The sequence below is a fragment of the Eumetopias jubatus genome, unplaced genomic scaffold (assembly GCF_037043125.1).
Source record: "Eumetopias jubatus isolate StellerSeaLion01/CBP00866 unplaced genomic scaffold, mEumJub1_p1.0 scaffold_13, whole genome shotgun sequence".
Lineage (NCBI taxonomy): Eukaryota > Metazoa > Chordata > Mammalia > Carnivora > Otariidae > Eumetopias > Eumetopias jubatus.
In genome coordinates, this window is record NW_028274819.1 from 46,504,729 (window position 1) to 46,521,350 (window position 16,622).

Genomic DNA, 16,622 nt, shown 5'->3' on the forward strand with positions numbered 1-16,622 from the left:
TACATACTATCCTCCTCTATTCCCCTCCAAACTCATTTCCAGCCGTGGGTAAAGAGAAATCTTCCAGTTGGTGTCATAGCATATTTTGGGGAGCTTTGGTTGATCAGCCCTTGGCTGATGGCCATAAAGTGCCCCTTCTTTGGTTTTATGCCCTCCCTCTTTTGTGGGGCCAGTTTCTTGAATCCAGAAAATATCACTTGAGAGACCCTGGCCCCCTGGGGTGCTGGTGTACAGGGTGGCTGTGCAGCAGGCTGCCTCCCTGACTCTTTAGGAAATGTCCCCACAGATGGAGAAGAGGATATGAATCTGTGTTTTAAAGAGTTTTTGTTTAGATTTTTATTGATGCTGAGAAGTGACTTCAGCAGAAGGGGTTAATATGAATAAGTACATTTGCTCTTATAACAAATAAAATGGTGTCAGCCATTAGAGTCCAGCCATGTCCCTTTGCTGTCAGTCACAGTTCTGTTCTCTCTAACACCAATTACAAACAGCATGCATGGGGACTTTACAGTTCACAGCATAATTCCACCCCGTGCCTCTGTATCCCCCTCCCCACACCGCTGGGATATTGCTAGTGCAGGATTTGCCAATGCACTGACACGAGCCTGGTCCCACATGGATGACAACTGGGTTACAGGGCACAGTTTTGTTCTGGGAGCTGTGCAGACTTAAAAAAAAGTCTAGATAGGAGCAAAACTCTTCCAGGGGTTTGGTGGTGATAGTGGTGGTCCAAAATCTGGGAGATTCCTAGGAGGGCTAGCTCCTTTGACAATTGCCAAGTCTGGAGACATCCAGGAGGCCGGCAGACAGAGGGCTCGGGACAGGGGGAGGTTGAAGTGAGGCTAAGGAAGAAGTGGATGCCCACGGGGCCTGACCAAGGGCAAGACTAGTCAGACGATCCCGCCCAAGCTTCCCTGGCCTCTCTGCTTCCAAGAGGGACACGGAGTTGGCCGGTGGGCCTGGGGCGAGAAGCCCCGCTGAGGGGCGCTGAGCCGCGGGACCCCGCAAAGACCGGAAGTGCCGGCGCAAGAGCCAGAGCTGGAATTCCCTAGAGGTGGAATCTGCGGACCTAGGGGCTGAGCCTGGCGGCGCGCCCTCTCCGGGAGCCTCGGGTCTAGGGCAGCCAGCGCGGGCGCGGGTGGAGGCTCAGGAGCGTCCCTGGAGGGCGGGAGCGAGGGGCGGCCAGCAGGTGGGGCCCGGGGGCCGGACTCCGCCCCCCGCGCCCTCCTTGTTGGTCCGCGGCCGCCCAGCACCGGCCCCTCTCCCGAGCCGGAGCGCGATTGGTGGCGGCGCTTGTCGCTCGGAGGGGGCCGGGCCGCTCTGCTCCGCTGCTCTCCCCACCGCCGCCGCCGCCGCCGTCGCCGCGGTCCTTCCAGCAGCGCGGGCCGGTCGGACTGCTGAGGCAACCCGCGTCTGGCGATGGGAAACAGCGCGGCCGCGGACCCAGGCTGTGGCAAAGTTTCCCAGACGCGCGTATCCGGGCGCGCGGCTGCGGGCCACCCGTGACCGCTTCCAGAAGGGCTCCGAGATTTTTAATTTGGAAACAAAATCCACCTCATTTCCTTTGTCAAGCTCTCTCTCCGGGTGGCCAGCGGCGGGAGCTCCAAACTTGGGCACGGCGGCTCCACGGCGAGCAGCCCGGGCTGTGGAGGACCTCGGGACTCAGGTGCTCCGGCGCCCAGCGGGCGCGGGCGGGCTGGGGGGGTGTGCGCGCGGGGGAGTGCCGGCGCGCGGCGAGGAGGGTCCCCCGGGAGCTCTATATGGAGGAGGGAGCCCAGAATGGTGTGCACCAGGAAGACCAAAACTTTGGTGTCCACTTGCGTGATCCTGAGCGGCATGACCAACATCATATGTCTGCTCTACGTGGGCTGGGTCACCAACTACATCGCCAGCGTGTATGTGCGGGGGCAGGAGCCGGCGCCTGACAAGAAGCTGGAGGAAGACAAAGGGGACACCCTGAAGATTATTGAACGGCTGGACCACCTGGAGAATGTCATCAAGCAGCATATCCAAGGTACGGGCGCCCCGGGAAACTTGGGCGGCTCACAAGGCCGGGGAGTGCCCGGTGCGGCCCGGGGTGCGCTGGAGCGGGTGCGCGTGGAGCCAGCGGCGGCGGGGGGCTGAGGCCGCAGACGCTTGGGGGGCTGCGGGTGCGCTCTCGCCTGCGTGGGAGACCCTCGCTCTCCGCGGCGGTGCGCGCTTCTCCAGGGCACACGTGTGTGCGCGGGGCTCCACGCGCGGGTGTGTGCAGCTCACTGGCGGTGTGGGGGCGCGCTGCGCACGTGTCCAAATGTGCCCGAGACTCCGGACTGGTTGCTCGCCGGCTCTCGGGATCACACAGAGGTCCGGCTCAGAGTGTGTGTACGTGAATGTTTGTGTGTGTGCAGGAGAGAGCGGGCGCGGGCAGTGGAGCTCATTTGGCCCGTGTAAGGGCCCAGGGCGAGATGCTTGCGCGGCCCCAGTCTTTGGCATTTAGAACCTACAGGCTGCGGGACAAGCCGGGGCTAGGACGATTGCGTGGACCCAGCCCCAGCCCTGCTGTGCGCCGTCCGTGGGCGGTTGGACATGCACCGGGAATCTGTGGCTGGGGGTGCTGTTCGAACCTATAGCGGTCCCCACCCCCATCACAGCCAGTGGGTCCAAGACCCTCTCCAGGAGCAGGTGTCGACTCGGGGAAGAAGCAGAGGAGCCTGGAGCTCTGTCCACTGCGGTGGCGCATCCGCCCAGGACCCAGACAGCCCGCCCTGGGCTGTGCCTTCCCCGCGGAGCCGGGTGAAGGCCGTTCCCTCCGGGCCCAGGGAGCGGTTGGGGCGGAGCAGACAGACTCGCTCGCAGTGGGTCTGGAGTCTAAGGCTGCGCGAGGTGGTTGCGCTCCAACCAGGCCAGGGCTGGGGCCAAGGGGAGGATGGGGTACGGGAGCTCTCCCGAGGAGACCCCGTCTGATGTGCTGTCAGAGGCAGGCGATGGAGAGCTCCCGGCACCGCGGGGCACTGGTGCTGGGTGTGCACACACACGCGCGTCTCACACGTTCACACTTCTCTTTTCTTCACCTCCCCGCTTCCCCTGCTCTCTCCCAGGAGTGGGAGCTTCTTAAAGGCAGGGAGCCTTGTTCACCTGTAAGCCTGGCAGCCCAGCCAGGCTCTGGGTCCACTACCCAGCAGACCTTGACAAATACCTGGTTGGATGGAAGCCTTTCTCCCCCAGGAGCACTCTCTTTTGTTCACACGTGGGCGTCTGGATCTGCTTCTGCCCCGGCTGCCCCTGCCAAGGTAGGGAGGGCTGCTGTGTCCACAGTTGGTCTATTTCCTCATAGGTCCCAGGGAAGGTTCAGGTGAGGGCAGGAGAGGTGTACATACCGCTGGTGCTTTCTAACTGATGACTTCAAACCAAGCCCAGGGCTTGGGGACACTTCCTAGTAAAGGGGACCCCTGGCAGCTTCTCCTTCATACCTGCCTCTGCCTCTCAAACTGGCCCTGGGCTTGGCAGACCAGTTTATCCATCTGATGGTTCCTGTTGCTGCTGTTTCTTACTTTTTTCTATCCCGTGGGTCTGGACTGACAGTTCATCAGTGATAGAAGTACAGTGTTTGCCCCAGGGTGATTCAGAACGTTCCCAGGGAGACACAAGGCCATATCTTACTTTGACATTTCCAGTTTGCCCACAGATTTTGAGAGATTTTCATTCACAGATTCTGTGTGTGTGTGTGTGTGTGTGTGTGTGTGTGTGTGTGTGTATTCCTGGAAAATGGTTCTCTTGTGCTTTCCAGTCTGCTCAGGGAGGAGGTGAGCGAGGTACTGCTTTGGGAAGTGGTGAGGAGACGTTGTTAACCCGTGAGCTTATCACAGAGTAGCCCCTATCATGTTGAATGTGGACCATGTCACATGATTTATAAGGCTGTACATGAAAATGAGTACAGTGTTGAAGCTGAAAGGAGCCTTTGCGATTTTGTTCCCAGGAAACCTTATCACTATGCATTGTTCTGAACTTTAAAATATATACCTGAAAAAATTGGGAGAAATAGGAAGCAAAGACAGAATGGGATTCTGAAGACATGGTTGGTCCAGTTCTCTTGTGTATGTGCACTGACTGTATTAGGACTCCTGTGGATATTCAGAAATGACCAGATTCTTGGGACAGAAAGGCAGAAGCCACAACCTGTAGAGGAGTGGGGAAGGGTCAGTGGCTTGGGGAAGACTAGATAGGAGGCAGGTAGAGGGCAGAGATTAGTTGGTTGGTTGTGCTATGATGGTGTAGTGATGACAAGTGACAGCCCCCCCAACCCCCCGAGAGGTGCTGGAGCCATCGAGAGCTAGGTTGCAGGGAATTAAGGAAACCTAGGGGTTTACTTGATTTAAGTAAGAGGCCTGTGAAGTTTGGGACTGGCCAAGTGCAGCTCTCTGAAAGGCAGAGGGTGGGAAAGGACAATCAGACTCTTGTACTTGGTGGTGTGGACCGTTCATGCGTATTCCACTGTCACGTTTCCTCTAGTCAGTACAGCCTTTTGAGCAACCCAGTTTAGTCTGCTGAGCTGGGGGAGTGGAGAAGAAAGGCTAATGATAACAGCTGAAAATTATATAGCACCCATTATGTGCCAGGTACCATTCTAAGTGCTTTATGTATATTGACTAATGTAATCATCACAACCCTATGAGATGGGTAATATTAACTGTGTTTTACAGATGGGGAGATTATATGATTTGTCTAAGGTCACATCACTGGTGTACATGGTAGTTCGAGGATTTAAACCCAGCTTCTGTGGCTTCTTCAGAGTCTTAACCACGTACTATACTGTCTTCTAGAGGGCCAGCAGATCACAGGGGGAACAGTGCTCCCCTGGAGTTACTTGATGGTGAGGGTGAGGGTCAGAATGAGAGACCCCAGAGGATGACCAAGGAATGATGAAGTCATAGCCTTCTCACTTCGAGACTCTTCCGTAGATAAACTCAGGAAGCTCTGGGTTTTGTTTTATCTCATGCTGAGCAGCAGAGGTTACATTCACTAAAAAAAGTGTTCATGGACTACCCAGGGCAGTTCCTGGCACATTCTACAGAGTAGGTGCTGGCTGGGTGCGTAAGTACACGGTGTGGATGCCCAGTGCACCAGTTAGTTCTTAATGAAAGCGTTTCCATTCTCCAATGAATATGTTTTGCTTTGGAGCCTTGCTCAGGCTCCTCTTTGCTTTGGAAGGAAAGTTGTCCCAGAAACTGCAAATGTCACAAAATGTTCAGCAGAATGTTCCATAGGACTTGCAATTAGGAGAGGCTTTGGAGCATCACCCTAGAGGTCTGTTCTAGTCATGACTGAAAAGTTTATTTTCCTCTTGGGGGTTGCAGTGATATTTCATTTTAATTTGTTTTCTGATTGAATGATTTAATTAGATGGTGTTTGGGAATCTCTTGGGAATGTAAATTGCAGTTTTGAGAATTTTTATTTTTTTAAAACCAAATCTATGGTAAAGGAGAGGGTGGATAGCTCCAGATTTCAAAAGTAGCATCCTGTTGGGTTGGAGACACGAAATCCATGTTAGTACAGGTTCACTCTTTGGAGGAGAAAGATGGATTGCTGGAGGTGGTGAGGTGGATGAGGCAGAGGGTCCGCTGAAGGAGGGCTCCATGTTGGAGAGACGGCCGGGAAACAGCAGTGTTGGTGCGATTCTTATTTTGAAGTCCAGTAGAACCCCAAACAGCTTTCTCCTTTTCTTGATTAGTACCTTTTTGAATCTGTAAAAGAATGTGCCAATATGAAAGAAAATATTTAAAAATGTATAAAATTGCCTCTAGTGCCTTCTACTCTAACCCAACTATTTTGCATTTTGAGCATTCCCTTCTAACTTTGCCCATCTGCCTCCATATTTAAAAACAAAGGTGTAGTCATGGTTCGCATGTAATTTTATATTCTCTTTTTTTTTTTTCCAGCTTGCTTCTTGTTAGAAGTGGTGTTTTTTTTTTTCATGTTTGCTACGTAGTTTATTGATTCAGTCTTTATTTATTGGAGACCTAATATGTACCAGGTAGCACACCGGGGAGGTGACGTTGGATACAGTGGTGAATCAAGACACTCCTGGACCCTCTCATGTAGACTTGTTTTTAAGGGACAACAGTCAACACAATTGGGGTTTAAGTTAGTTAACTGAAAAACTTGGCAAAGAGGAGAATAAAACAAAATATTGCACATGTGCAGTACATATTTTTTCATATTATTTTTGAATGAGTTGTACATTCATTTGCCAGCCTTTTGATGTTAAGGCCAAGGCTTTGTCTTTGGGCCGGGTGGGCCAACTGCCTTTCTGAGCGTCTTCCTTGCCTAAACCATGCCCATAATGTGCTGCTTACAGAGACTGATTTCTAGTTCTGTTTTCTTTAAAATTCATTGAGAACTTAAAGATGGTTATGAAGCAACCTCCATGTAGTAGCCTAAATTTTTATGACTTTTGTCTTGTCCTTTGCAGTGATTTTGCTCACATGCAATCTGATTGCTATGTAAGTGACTAGCTTTATAAAGTCTTTCCAAAGCAGTGAAATTAATTTTCTTAGAAACAACAACTCTCATCTTAGCAGTCATATTCCATTGGTTTATAGAATATGTAATTAAGTTATGCTGTTACAATGACAAGTACCAAAAGTATAAACACATTTGGGAACAAACTCAGAGGAGTGCTGGTAAGCATACAGCTCAGTCGTTAGCTGGAGATGTGAGTGGGGGTGGGGTAGGAGAGAAAACAGAGGGACAAAGGTATCTTGGGGCTTGTTTTCCAGGGGGATCGAAGGTGCAATTCCTCTGGAGAGGTAACTAAGTAGAGGGTTTTTAAGGAGAACTTGTACTATATTTTTAATGGCTGTGTAATATTCCATCATCGATATACCATTATTGACTTAATCTCTTACCCATTATTGAACATTGGCTTTTCTACTGTAATTAACACAGAAATAAACATCTTCACCTCACTTTTCTTCTTTTGAACTATTTTTTAAAGGATCTGTTTCTGGAAGTCTGATTACTACTGACTCAAATAGTATGAACATTTTAATGAAAGATTGTTTTCAAATTCTTTCTACATGGCCACCAGCAATTTATTATTGTACCAGTTTCATGGAGCCTGGCCAGCCCTGGGTGTTACCGTTAAACTTATTCTGGGCAAATGTAATCACTGGCAAGCGTTCTTTTAATTTGTACTCCTTTGATTACTGTAGAACTTAGTATCCTCCCCCTATCTGTTTGTTTTCACCTTGTATTGGTGTCTTCTGCCAGTTTTTTTCTTGGGATATCAGTGTTTGTGTATTTTATATATATGTTTTATTTATGTAGATCACTAAATATATATATGTGTGCACACACACACACACACGTATATATATACTGCCTGTATTATATATTACATACATAATTTTTGTTTACATAGATGATTTAGGGCAGTGGTTTTCACACTGTGGCCCCAGGAGCCCCAAGCTTCTAGAAGGTTGGATCCAGGACCTGAGAAATAAAAGGGTCAAGTGAAGTCTCCAGGACCCCTCCTGCACCCACCTCTCCCTCCTTGCAGCCAATGTATCTCCTCCTTCATCTGTCTTTTATTTGGTGTTCTGTAAAATATTTTTAAAAAGGCTCGGCTTCTTTTCTAAAAAAAGGTTGAAAATCACTGTTTTGGGAGAAAAAGAAAGATCAGACTGTTACATTTTTGTGAGGGATGATGGTAGCATAAAGAATTCAAGAGAGTAAACAAATCTAAAAGGAAATTGAATTCCTGGGTAGTGTTCTTATAATATCTATTTACTCTTCTGAATGCCATGATTAATAATGTATTACATTATATGACTAATTTCCAAATCCATTATCTTACTTCACTGAGTCAAGATCATCCCAACAATGGGAGAAATGGATTATTAACTGCTTTTTGTCTCCTAAAAGTTTGTTAGGCATATTATGTGCATATTAATGTACATTAGGTCAGTAAAAACAGGTTGCTCACTGTGATTACAAACCATATGTGGTCCCTAAAAGTCAGAAAATGTCCTAGGTCTGGATGTTGGGAGGTTATTATTATTTTTTTTTTTTTTGTCCGCTGTAGCTTTTGGATGTCACCTAGAATTTGTTGGTGTCCTTCTCATCTGATCCCTGACTTGGCAGGGTTATAAAGAAGACAATACAATGTTTGCTGAATGCTTGGAGTTTATTTGAGGAAAGGGTATCATTTAAACAGTAAAGCTATTTGTCCTTCGAAATGAACTGTGGCATGTGAAATTATATTAGTAACAGTGATTGATATTTTGAGAGAGTGCAAAATCAGGATTTAAAAGTTGAGCCCAATTACCTTTATTAATAGCCCTGGACCACATCTTTGTGGAGTAGGAAAACCTTGCCAAAGAATACAACTTTTTCCCATGGCCAAAGAATTTTCATTTTTATCTAGAAGTGTGTAGGCTGTAAAATAAATGAATTCCACATTCTTTCCCATTCACTTGACATAAATTGTTATTTGCCCTTGATAAGTAGGTTGATGTAGAATCTCAAGGAGAATTCGAAATGAAACGTTGGAGAGCCATAGCCTGGTTCTCTGGTTTGTGAGGGCCTTGCAGGTCAGCTTCGCTCACTTGGGTTAGTCTGGTCTGTGTTTTTCCAAAGGTGTTTATGGGATTCATAGCCACATACAAGGTTACTGGACCATCTTCATTACCATCCTATAGAATTTCACTTCACTTCACTTGGACAGCTGAATGGGCTCCTGCCTTGACTGGGGGCTTGAGGGTCTCTTTCGGATTGTTGTCCTTTTTCATGGCTTGAATTCTGTCCAAGAGGCTGGGACAGTTGGCTGCCCTGTGGAGAATCGTATAGGAAGGCAGTCTAGCTAGAGGAGATGTCACACAGAAGGTTCTCTGGGGAAGCACCAGGCTGAACGAGTGATGAATGTAACCAGAAGGTAGCAAGATGGGATTTGGGGAGAAAGAGGATTATGCCTGAAGACGGAGGGGCAGGAGTCCATAAATGTGGGATGGGCCCCTGCAGTAGACAGCAAGGGACGGAGTGGGTTAGGTCTGCTGGTTGATGATCCAGATGAAATGAATGCTGGCCTGCACTTTTTATGCTGGCCCTGAATGTCTCTCCAGGGCTGAAGGTTTTTGAGTTGGGTAGCGATTGGATTATTCCATGGGGCCTACAGTTGTCAACTTACCAAATCTCACTCTGCCTTTGGGGTCAGAGTCAGCTCCGTTCCACACGGCAGTGTGTGAGCCCGGAAGTGCTTGATGTTTTCCCTTTCCTCAAACACATGCCTTCACATGCAGGGCACACGCCCCAGGGCGGGGCGAGGATGAAGCATGTCCCAACACGGTGCACTCATTCTCACTCTGTCCCTTTCTCTCCGCCTCAAGAAGGCATATTTGTATGCAAGACAACGTGATAACCTTGAGATCCCTTCAACTTATTAGTTAAACCTAATCATTCCTGTGTTTTGGTACTTAAATTATTGTTAATAACAAGTGACTGCACAACTGTTCTGATATAAAATTTGTTGTGATGGTGATTGGAAACAACTGCTGTTCTGGAATCTTATGTGTGGGTCTCTGTGTACTTTTTATGGACCCAGCTGAGTACAGCCAACTGGAACTTGAAGCAAGAGGATTCCTGATTATGTGCATACTAATGCTTTGGTAGTTTTTTCTGGCTACACGATTATGGATTAAACTGTATTGCTAGGACAGATCATCCCAGTGGGTATGAGGTTCGGATGTAGCTCTTTCATTGTCTAACATTCCATGTCAATTTTGTGAAGGTTGCTTTTGGGAGATGAAACTGCCCTTAAGGAAGCTTTCTGAAAGCCCTGTATGTCCAGCCCCAGTGAGACCATGACAGGCTTCCTGTATGATGCTGCTGCTGAAATGGTCCTAGAGCCAGCAGACATGGTTCTCTGGGCTATGTTTTGTTACTACATCCCTTTAAAAGTCTAGAGAAGTGGCATCAGCACCCCTCTCCTTGGGATGGATGAGAGCAATGAAAAATGATGCCTGAAGAAGAAGTTTAGAGCCAACTCTTTGGAATGAGTGGGTTCATTCCACCATTGTCCAGAGTTTAAGACAGAGGTGGAGCACCCTGTTTAAGATTGTTGGGTATTGTTGCATTTTAAGCAGCAGTGGTGACCTGTTTGCCTTGCCCATCCATCTCTGTCCCCTGGGACAGGCCATTAAAGGCCATTGAGATCCCAGAGGAATGGGAACGTAATTCAGGGATCTGGACAGGACAGGATTTGAAACCTGGGCTCATAAATGTCATGCTAATGGCATCTGGGACTCAGGAGAACAGTACCAAAATTGCTTGAGCCAATGAATATAAGCATAAGAAAGCTAAGAAGGGATTTGAAGCCCCAGAAGTAACAAATGAGAATCCTAGCCAAATCCTGGGTTTATTTTAAGAGCAACAAGCATATAAAGTATTGGAAGATTGATTGTATCAGGAGGCACAGAGGGAGAGGACTCCTGTGTGTCAGGTACTGGGCTAGATGCTATCCATACATGATTGCCTTTTTTTTTTTTTTTTTTACATGATTGCTTTTTATCTTCACAACATGGAGGGAGAGTTTTAGAGGTGAGAACATTGATGCATAGAGACTTAGAGTTTGCCCAAGGTCACACAGCTGATAGTGGTGGAGACAAGAAGGGAAACTTTGTCTAGCATCTATGTCCTCTACAGAAGAAAAAAAAAAAGGTGAAAATCACACAGAGAGAGGACCAGGAGATGATTCTACTGAAGACTGGGTTCAGGTGTAAGCTCAGAGGCCTCATCAGGTCAAGTGGGAGACTGGTGGGTGGCAGGGAGCCAGGCAGGCAGGTGGCATGATGTGTCCTTGGGTAGGTGAGGGCCTTGCTCTGGAAGGGTGAACGCAGTACTGCTCCAGAGACCATAGAGAGCCCTTTCTCTTGGATCATTGTGGATCTGCTAGGATCATCATAAGCCCCCAGGAACTTGTCCTGTGGGAAAAGCAGAGCGTGCCAACTGCAAGCTAGAGCTCATTCCAGTTCCCCTCAGGACTCTGGAGCACTTACTGTGTGCCCGGTGCTGTGCTGTGTTCTTTTCCTTTCACTGGCATAGTCATGTGTCTTCTGGGGTGATCAACTCGTCCCATTTGCCCAGGACTTTCGTGTTTTAAAACTGTAATTTCCGGGTCCAAGGAGGCCCCTCCAAGCCTGGGCAAACCCAGGTGGTTGGTCATCCTTACCTTCTCATGCTGGTAAATTCTGTTTAATGGGACCTCTTCGCATCAGGGCAAAAACAGCCCTTTTGATTCCACCCTATCTGGGTCTTCTGCTTTCCGCTCTTGAACGTTGACTTTGTCCTAGAGTTGTAAAGAGGACAGTGAGGGTCCTGGCAGCCCCTGCCCCATTCTCCCTGCCCACACAGGCTGCCTCCTCTCTCCTTTGGTATTCCTCCTGCCTTGGCACTCTGTTTTTTAGCTGTCTGAGCCTCTCAGGATTTGGAAAGGAAAAAAACAGTTGCTGTAAAGGAAAGCTCTAATAAAGTGGTTTGGACACAAAACATCAGCAGCTGTTTATTTGCCCAAAACAGTAGGAGTCTGTATTAATAACCTTGTGAGTTATATGCTGGGAAGTTAAAAGTAAGCAAAAATCTTAACTTGAGACCCACAAATGTGACTTTATTCCTTTATTGAACTAATCTCTCTTCCTGTTTATGCTGGTGACATTTTCTATTATCCATGTGGAAGATCCTTCTTGATATTCTGCTACAGATTTATTTAGCTCTGCCTTGGTTAGAGTCCCAGAGCAGAGGGGTTTTCTGGTATCTTTTTATTGTAGTTATGATGCTTGATGTTTATGTGGTTCTCACCTCAATGGATCTTGACAAACTGGTTTGCCTAATTAATCATCATAATATTTTCCTGATGAGACAGAAGGAGCCATGGAGGAATGGGAGGGGTGTGGGAGAGGCTTCAGACCTGCCTTTCAGTTCAAGGGCTTGAAAAAGTGAGTCTTTTAACATTTTTGGTTTCTTCCACATCTAAATCTCAGCTTAGTAATAAACTGATCCTCTGATTTGCTTTATTTTCTAAAAGACTGTTTGGAGGAAAGTATACCATGTCGAGATTATGACGTAGACTCTTCAAGTCTATAATTGGGCCAGGCTTTAAAAAGATATTTTACTAGACTCTGGAGATTTATATTAAAAGGGAAATCCAGTGGAAAGTGGATAAAAGAGACTTTTATCAATGATTCAAAAATTGGAAAAAGGAACCAGTGAGGAAGGGTTGTAGAAATAGGCCTGCACTTGTCTGGAGAAGAGCTGGGAAGAAGAAAAGAATTAATGTTCGCTGAGCATCTATTAGGTGCTAAATGCACGGCACGTGTTACCTCATTTTAATCTCCTAAGCCACCCTGTGGGATGTTGTTACACCCTGTTCTACAGAGGAGGAAATCAAAGCTCAGTGACTGTAGTTCACTGTCCAAGATCATGCAGTTACTACGAGATAAAACCCCAGTTACTCTACGAAGCCCCCTTCGTAAGGGGCCAGGGATCCTCTTGTTTTTCTGCTCCAGTGATCCTGATCGAGGGAAAACAGAAGAAGGGTTGCAGGTGAGACTGGAAGGATTCATGAGAGAAGCAAGACCATGGGATGGGTTACCAAGCAACTGTTGTGCTGGTATCCTTCCCTGGAGACACAGAAGAACGCTTGTGCCAGGAGCTGTCGGGGCCCGAGTGCTCAGGAAAGCACAGAGAGGCTCTGGGCATGGCTCTGGAAGCTGGCAGTATCACTTTCTTCAGGAGGGGACTTAGTGTGAGTAAGACCATCTCCTCCACTCACTCAGACCTAAGGTTTGGGGGTCCTCCAGGCTCAGGGCATGGGGTCAGGTTGGGGAGCATGGAGGGGACTGGTGCACACAAAAGAGACAGCAGACATGTCCAGGTTTGCCAGGAACTTCCCATTTCATTTAGACAATGGGATATTCAGGTAAAGTATATGTAACGATGGGTCCCTAGCTCTGTGGGCAGATATAGGAGGTGGATACCATGGCTGGAATTGTTTACTGGGCCCCGGTGGGGTGGTGGTGGGGGGCATGAGATGGTTGGAAGAAACTGCAGACCTGCTTTCAAGTTCCTATCTTTGCCCCAATATGGCTGGGAATGACAGGGACCTGTGATGTACTCCGGCTTTCTATTGGTCACATGCTCAGATCCTTCTGTTCCTTCATCCAGCTAGCACTTACTGAACACCTAGTAAGTGGTGAGGATATTTCAATGGGACACAGACAAAAATACAGAGTCCCAATTAAATGAAGTGGTTAGGGGCTCTCCTATTAGGAAAGACTTGGAGAAAGACAGGTGTGAACTCTGTCTGGGGGGGAGAGATTTCTAGGTGGCGGGAACAGCCAGTGCAAAGGCCCTGGGGTAGCAATGTGCCTGGTGTATTTGAGAGTAGGGTAGCTAGTGTGGCCACAGCAGAGTGATTATGGGAGAAAGGGTGGGGGATGAGGCCAGATAGGGGCTGGTTGAGGAGCAGGTTGTGCAGGCCTTGGAGGCCACTGTGAGAGGAATGGGGAGCCATGGGCAGAGGTGAGCAGAGGAGCCCAGCTTTGAAAGGCATCAATCCAGGCTGTTCTGTGGCTATTTCCTGAGCACTTCTCATGGGCTTGACTCTGTGCCAGGCATGGCGGGAGATGACAAAATATGCAGGACATGGTTCTTTCCTTTAAGAAGCTCATAATGGAGGTGAGAAGACAATACAAGAAACAGTTGAGGAGCTTTTGCAAGCTAACTAGTGTAATGAGAGTTTAAATTGAATTCTAGAAGAGTGCGTTGTCAGAATAGACTTCCTCAAGGAATTGGGACTTATGACACATCTTGGAAGAATGAGGAGGATTTAGAGGCATGGAGTAGGGGAGATTTGGAGAGAGTAAGCTCAGATATTAAGTAGAACCAGCAGTTACCTGCCTCTCATTTAGTGTGGGGGGAAAAGTACAGGCAGACAGTGCCTGGAATCAGCACTACCCTTTCCAGGTTGGGTGACCTTGGGCAAACCTCTTCACTGTCCCGCGCCTCAGTTTCCCCAGCTATAGAAATGACGGCAGTTGCTCCTTTAACACTGCAGGATTGTTGTGCGAGGCAGGAAAGGCCCCCCAGCCTGCCTGTGCCCAGGGTAAGGATGGGGGCAGGAAGCACATTCTTTCCTTCAGCCTCCCTCCCCTCCCTCTGTCTTTCATTTCCACTATCTTTCCTTCTTGGAGCTCACATTGAAAATATGATCGGGAATATATTTTCTGGTTGAAACACCTAGAAGAGCAGATTTGAAGCCCGTTTCAGTGCCATTAGACATGATGCGTGTGCTAAGGCTTCCCCAGTTCCATCCAGCCTGAGAAGGTCAGAAGCGAGCTTAGAGGGGAGCCCAAACTCATTCTAATACTCAAGTGTCTCAGTCTGACTCGCCTCCTGTTCTGAAATTCTAAGCCTGCCGGCCTGGGGACCTGCTCCTGTTTGTAGAGAAAGATTTGTTTTCTAAAACCCACTTGGCATTGCAGTGGGCAGCAGACCATATCAGGAACGTGCGGTGTTTGTAGGAAGCTTGGCTGGTGGGAGAATGATGCAGGGTGCCCGGTCACCTGGCCAGTGTCTCATTTCCCTGGTGATGGATGGATGGATGGGCTCCCCAGTGGCGGAAGGAGAGTCTCCTTGAGGAGAGACTTGGGTTTTCTTGTGTTTCCACCTCCTGACAGGGCTGGACCCTCATCAGCCTATCTTCCTGCCGGGGTGAATTTGATTGAACTCAAAACAACATGACTTATAATTTCAATTGCAGGCAGGAAGGGGTGATTTAAGACAATTGTCAGGAAGACTCAGTTTAATCTTTTCTTTCTTCCCCCTCTACAAAATGTGCATTTTGTGGCATGGTATAATTTTAATATACATTCTTTACAACTCAGACATAGATGTAGTTTCACATTGGGACGATACACTCTACATTTTTTTTCCCTTTTAGTACTTATCCATTTAAAGTTCTCACGAAAAAGATTCCTTTCTAGTGACAGCAGAAAACTGAGAGATGGTTTTGCTTTCTTACTAGAGAGAATTGTGGTAAATCACTGTGAAACCACCTGGGCAATTGCTGTTTCTTGATTAGCAGGGCTTATTTTGGTCACTTAGGAGACAGGTAATTATGTTAACAAAACAAGAAAAATAATTATTTTATTTCCCTAAAACTGTACAGTTGTGAATTTTAAATGTTTTTCAACAACAGCCAATTATTTTTTAGCTAAACAGGCATAAGTACTTTTAAGTTTGTAATTACTTTGGAAGTACAGAAAGTTGACTTGATTTTTGTAAATTGAAAATTAAATGTCTTATTTCACCCTGGTCCATATTAGAAATGTACATACAGTATTGTGCTGCTCAATGCAGTCTTCCCCTCTTGCCTCATATATTATTAGCAAAGAAAGGTGAGCTTTCTCAAGTTGTATCTTAATTGTGAAAGCTTTAGTCCGGTAAAGATCTAGAGGGATCTTTACTTAGAATCAGAGCATGCTAGAACCTGGAAGTAACATCAGCAACCACACCCTCAACCTGTTTGCTGAGGGATCCAAGGCCCAGTGCAACTTGGTGACGGCCCTGGCGGTCCTCCCCTGGGACCTGGAGGCCTCAGGGGAGGGATCTGGAGGTCTGACTCAAGTCTAGAAAGTTTCCCTCTACATCCTCCTACTTCCTTCAACCTCAGAAGAAACTTCTGCAGTGGGAAAGTAAATCCTTGGTTACATATTCTCGGATAAAGCCAGATGCTTAAGGGACAAGAGATGGGTAGATTTCCATAACTGGGGACTCTGGGGACCCCTTAGTCCTCTTTCTGTGGCCTGTCTGGGTCCCTGGGGCTTGCAGTCTACTGCCTGGGATCATCTTCAGGATTGAGGACATAGCTGTTAGCAGGACCTGCCTTCGGTTCCACGCAGTGCATGGCAGCTCCTAGAGATGCAGCCTCTATGCTGGGAGCAGGCTTCTTCCCAGCTTGGCAGATCCGAGCAGTGGTGCCCATGGAGGAGGGGCAGAGATTTTCCATCGAGGAGAGGAAATGAGAGAAAATTGACATTTATTGGGCACTGACTAGATGTTTGGCACGGTTTAGTTCACTTCATTTTATATAGGCCTTAAAATAAGCCCGTGAGATCATTAGCCCCATTTTATAGATGAGAAAGTTGTACTGTGTTGTAACTATTCATCTGCTTTTCCCATTACACTGTGGGTTCCTTGAGGGTGGAGGCAGGGTCCTAATTTTTCCATTCTCCTGTTTGACACAGTGACAGGCATGTAGTTGGGGCTGAGTAGGAATTTGTTGAATGACTGAATGAATAAATAAGCAAGCCTGCCTAAAACCACTTACTTAGTAGGAACATTCATATCCACGTGTCTGGCTTCAAAGCTGTCTGGAAGGGAGGCCAGGGGACTGGAGAACTGATTCTCATTCCTCCAAGTTTGGGGGTGGCTTGCACGAAGTGGTCTCAGGCTGTGTCCTCTTTCTGGGGCAGGGACAGGAAAACACGCATTTCTGGGGTCACTTTCAAGGCACCTGCTAGCTTACACTGCTGTCGCAAGCTTTGATCAAAGGGAAGCAGCAGCTTGGTGGAGTGTGTGTGTGTGTGTGT

General features: G+C 47.7%; 1 protein-coding gene across 3 annotated transcripts in view; it reads left to right on the forward strand.

Annotated features, from left to right (window-relative positions):
* Window positions 1-1,779: 1,779 nt before the first annotated feature.
* Window positions 1,780-16,622, forward strand: part of GALNT18 (polypeptide N-acetylgalactosaminyltransferase 18) — a 348,597-nt gene continuing 333,754 nt past the window's right edge. For all 3 annotated transcript variants that reach the window (XM_088017777.1, XM_028116986.1, XM_028116987.1), the window contains exon 1: window positions 1,780-2,014. In XM_088017777.1, the coding sequence (XP_087873903.1) occupies window positions 1,780-2,014 (235 nt within the window). The remainder of the gene's footprint in view (window positions 2,015-16,622) is intronic.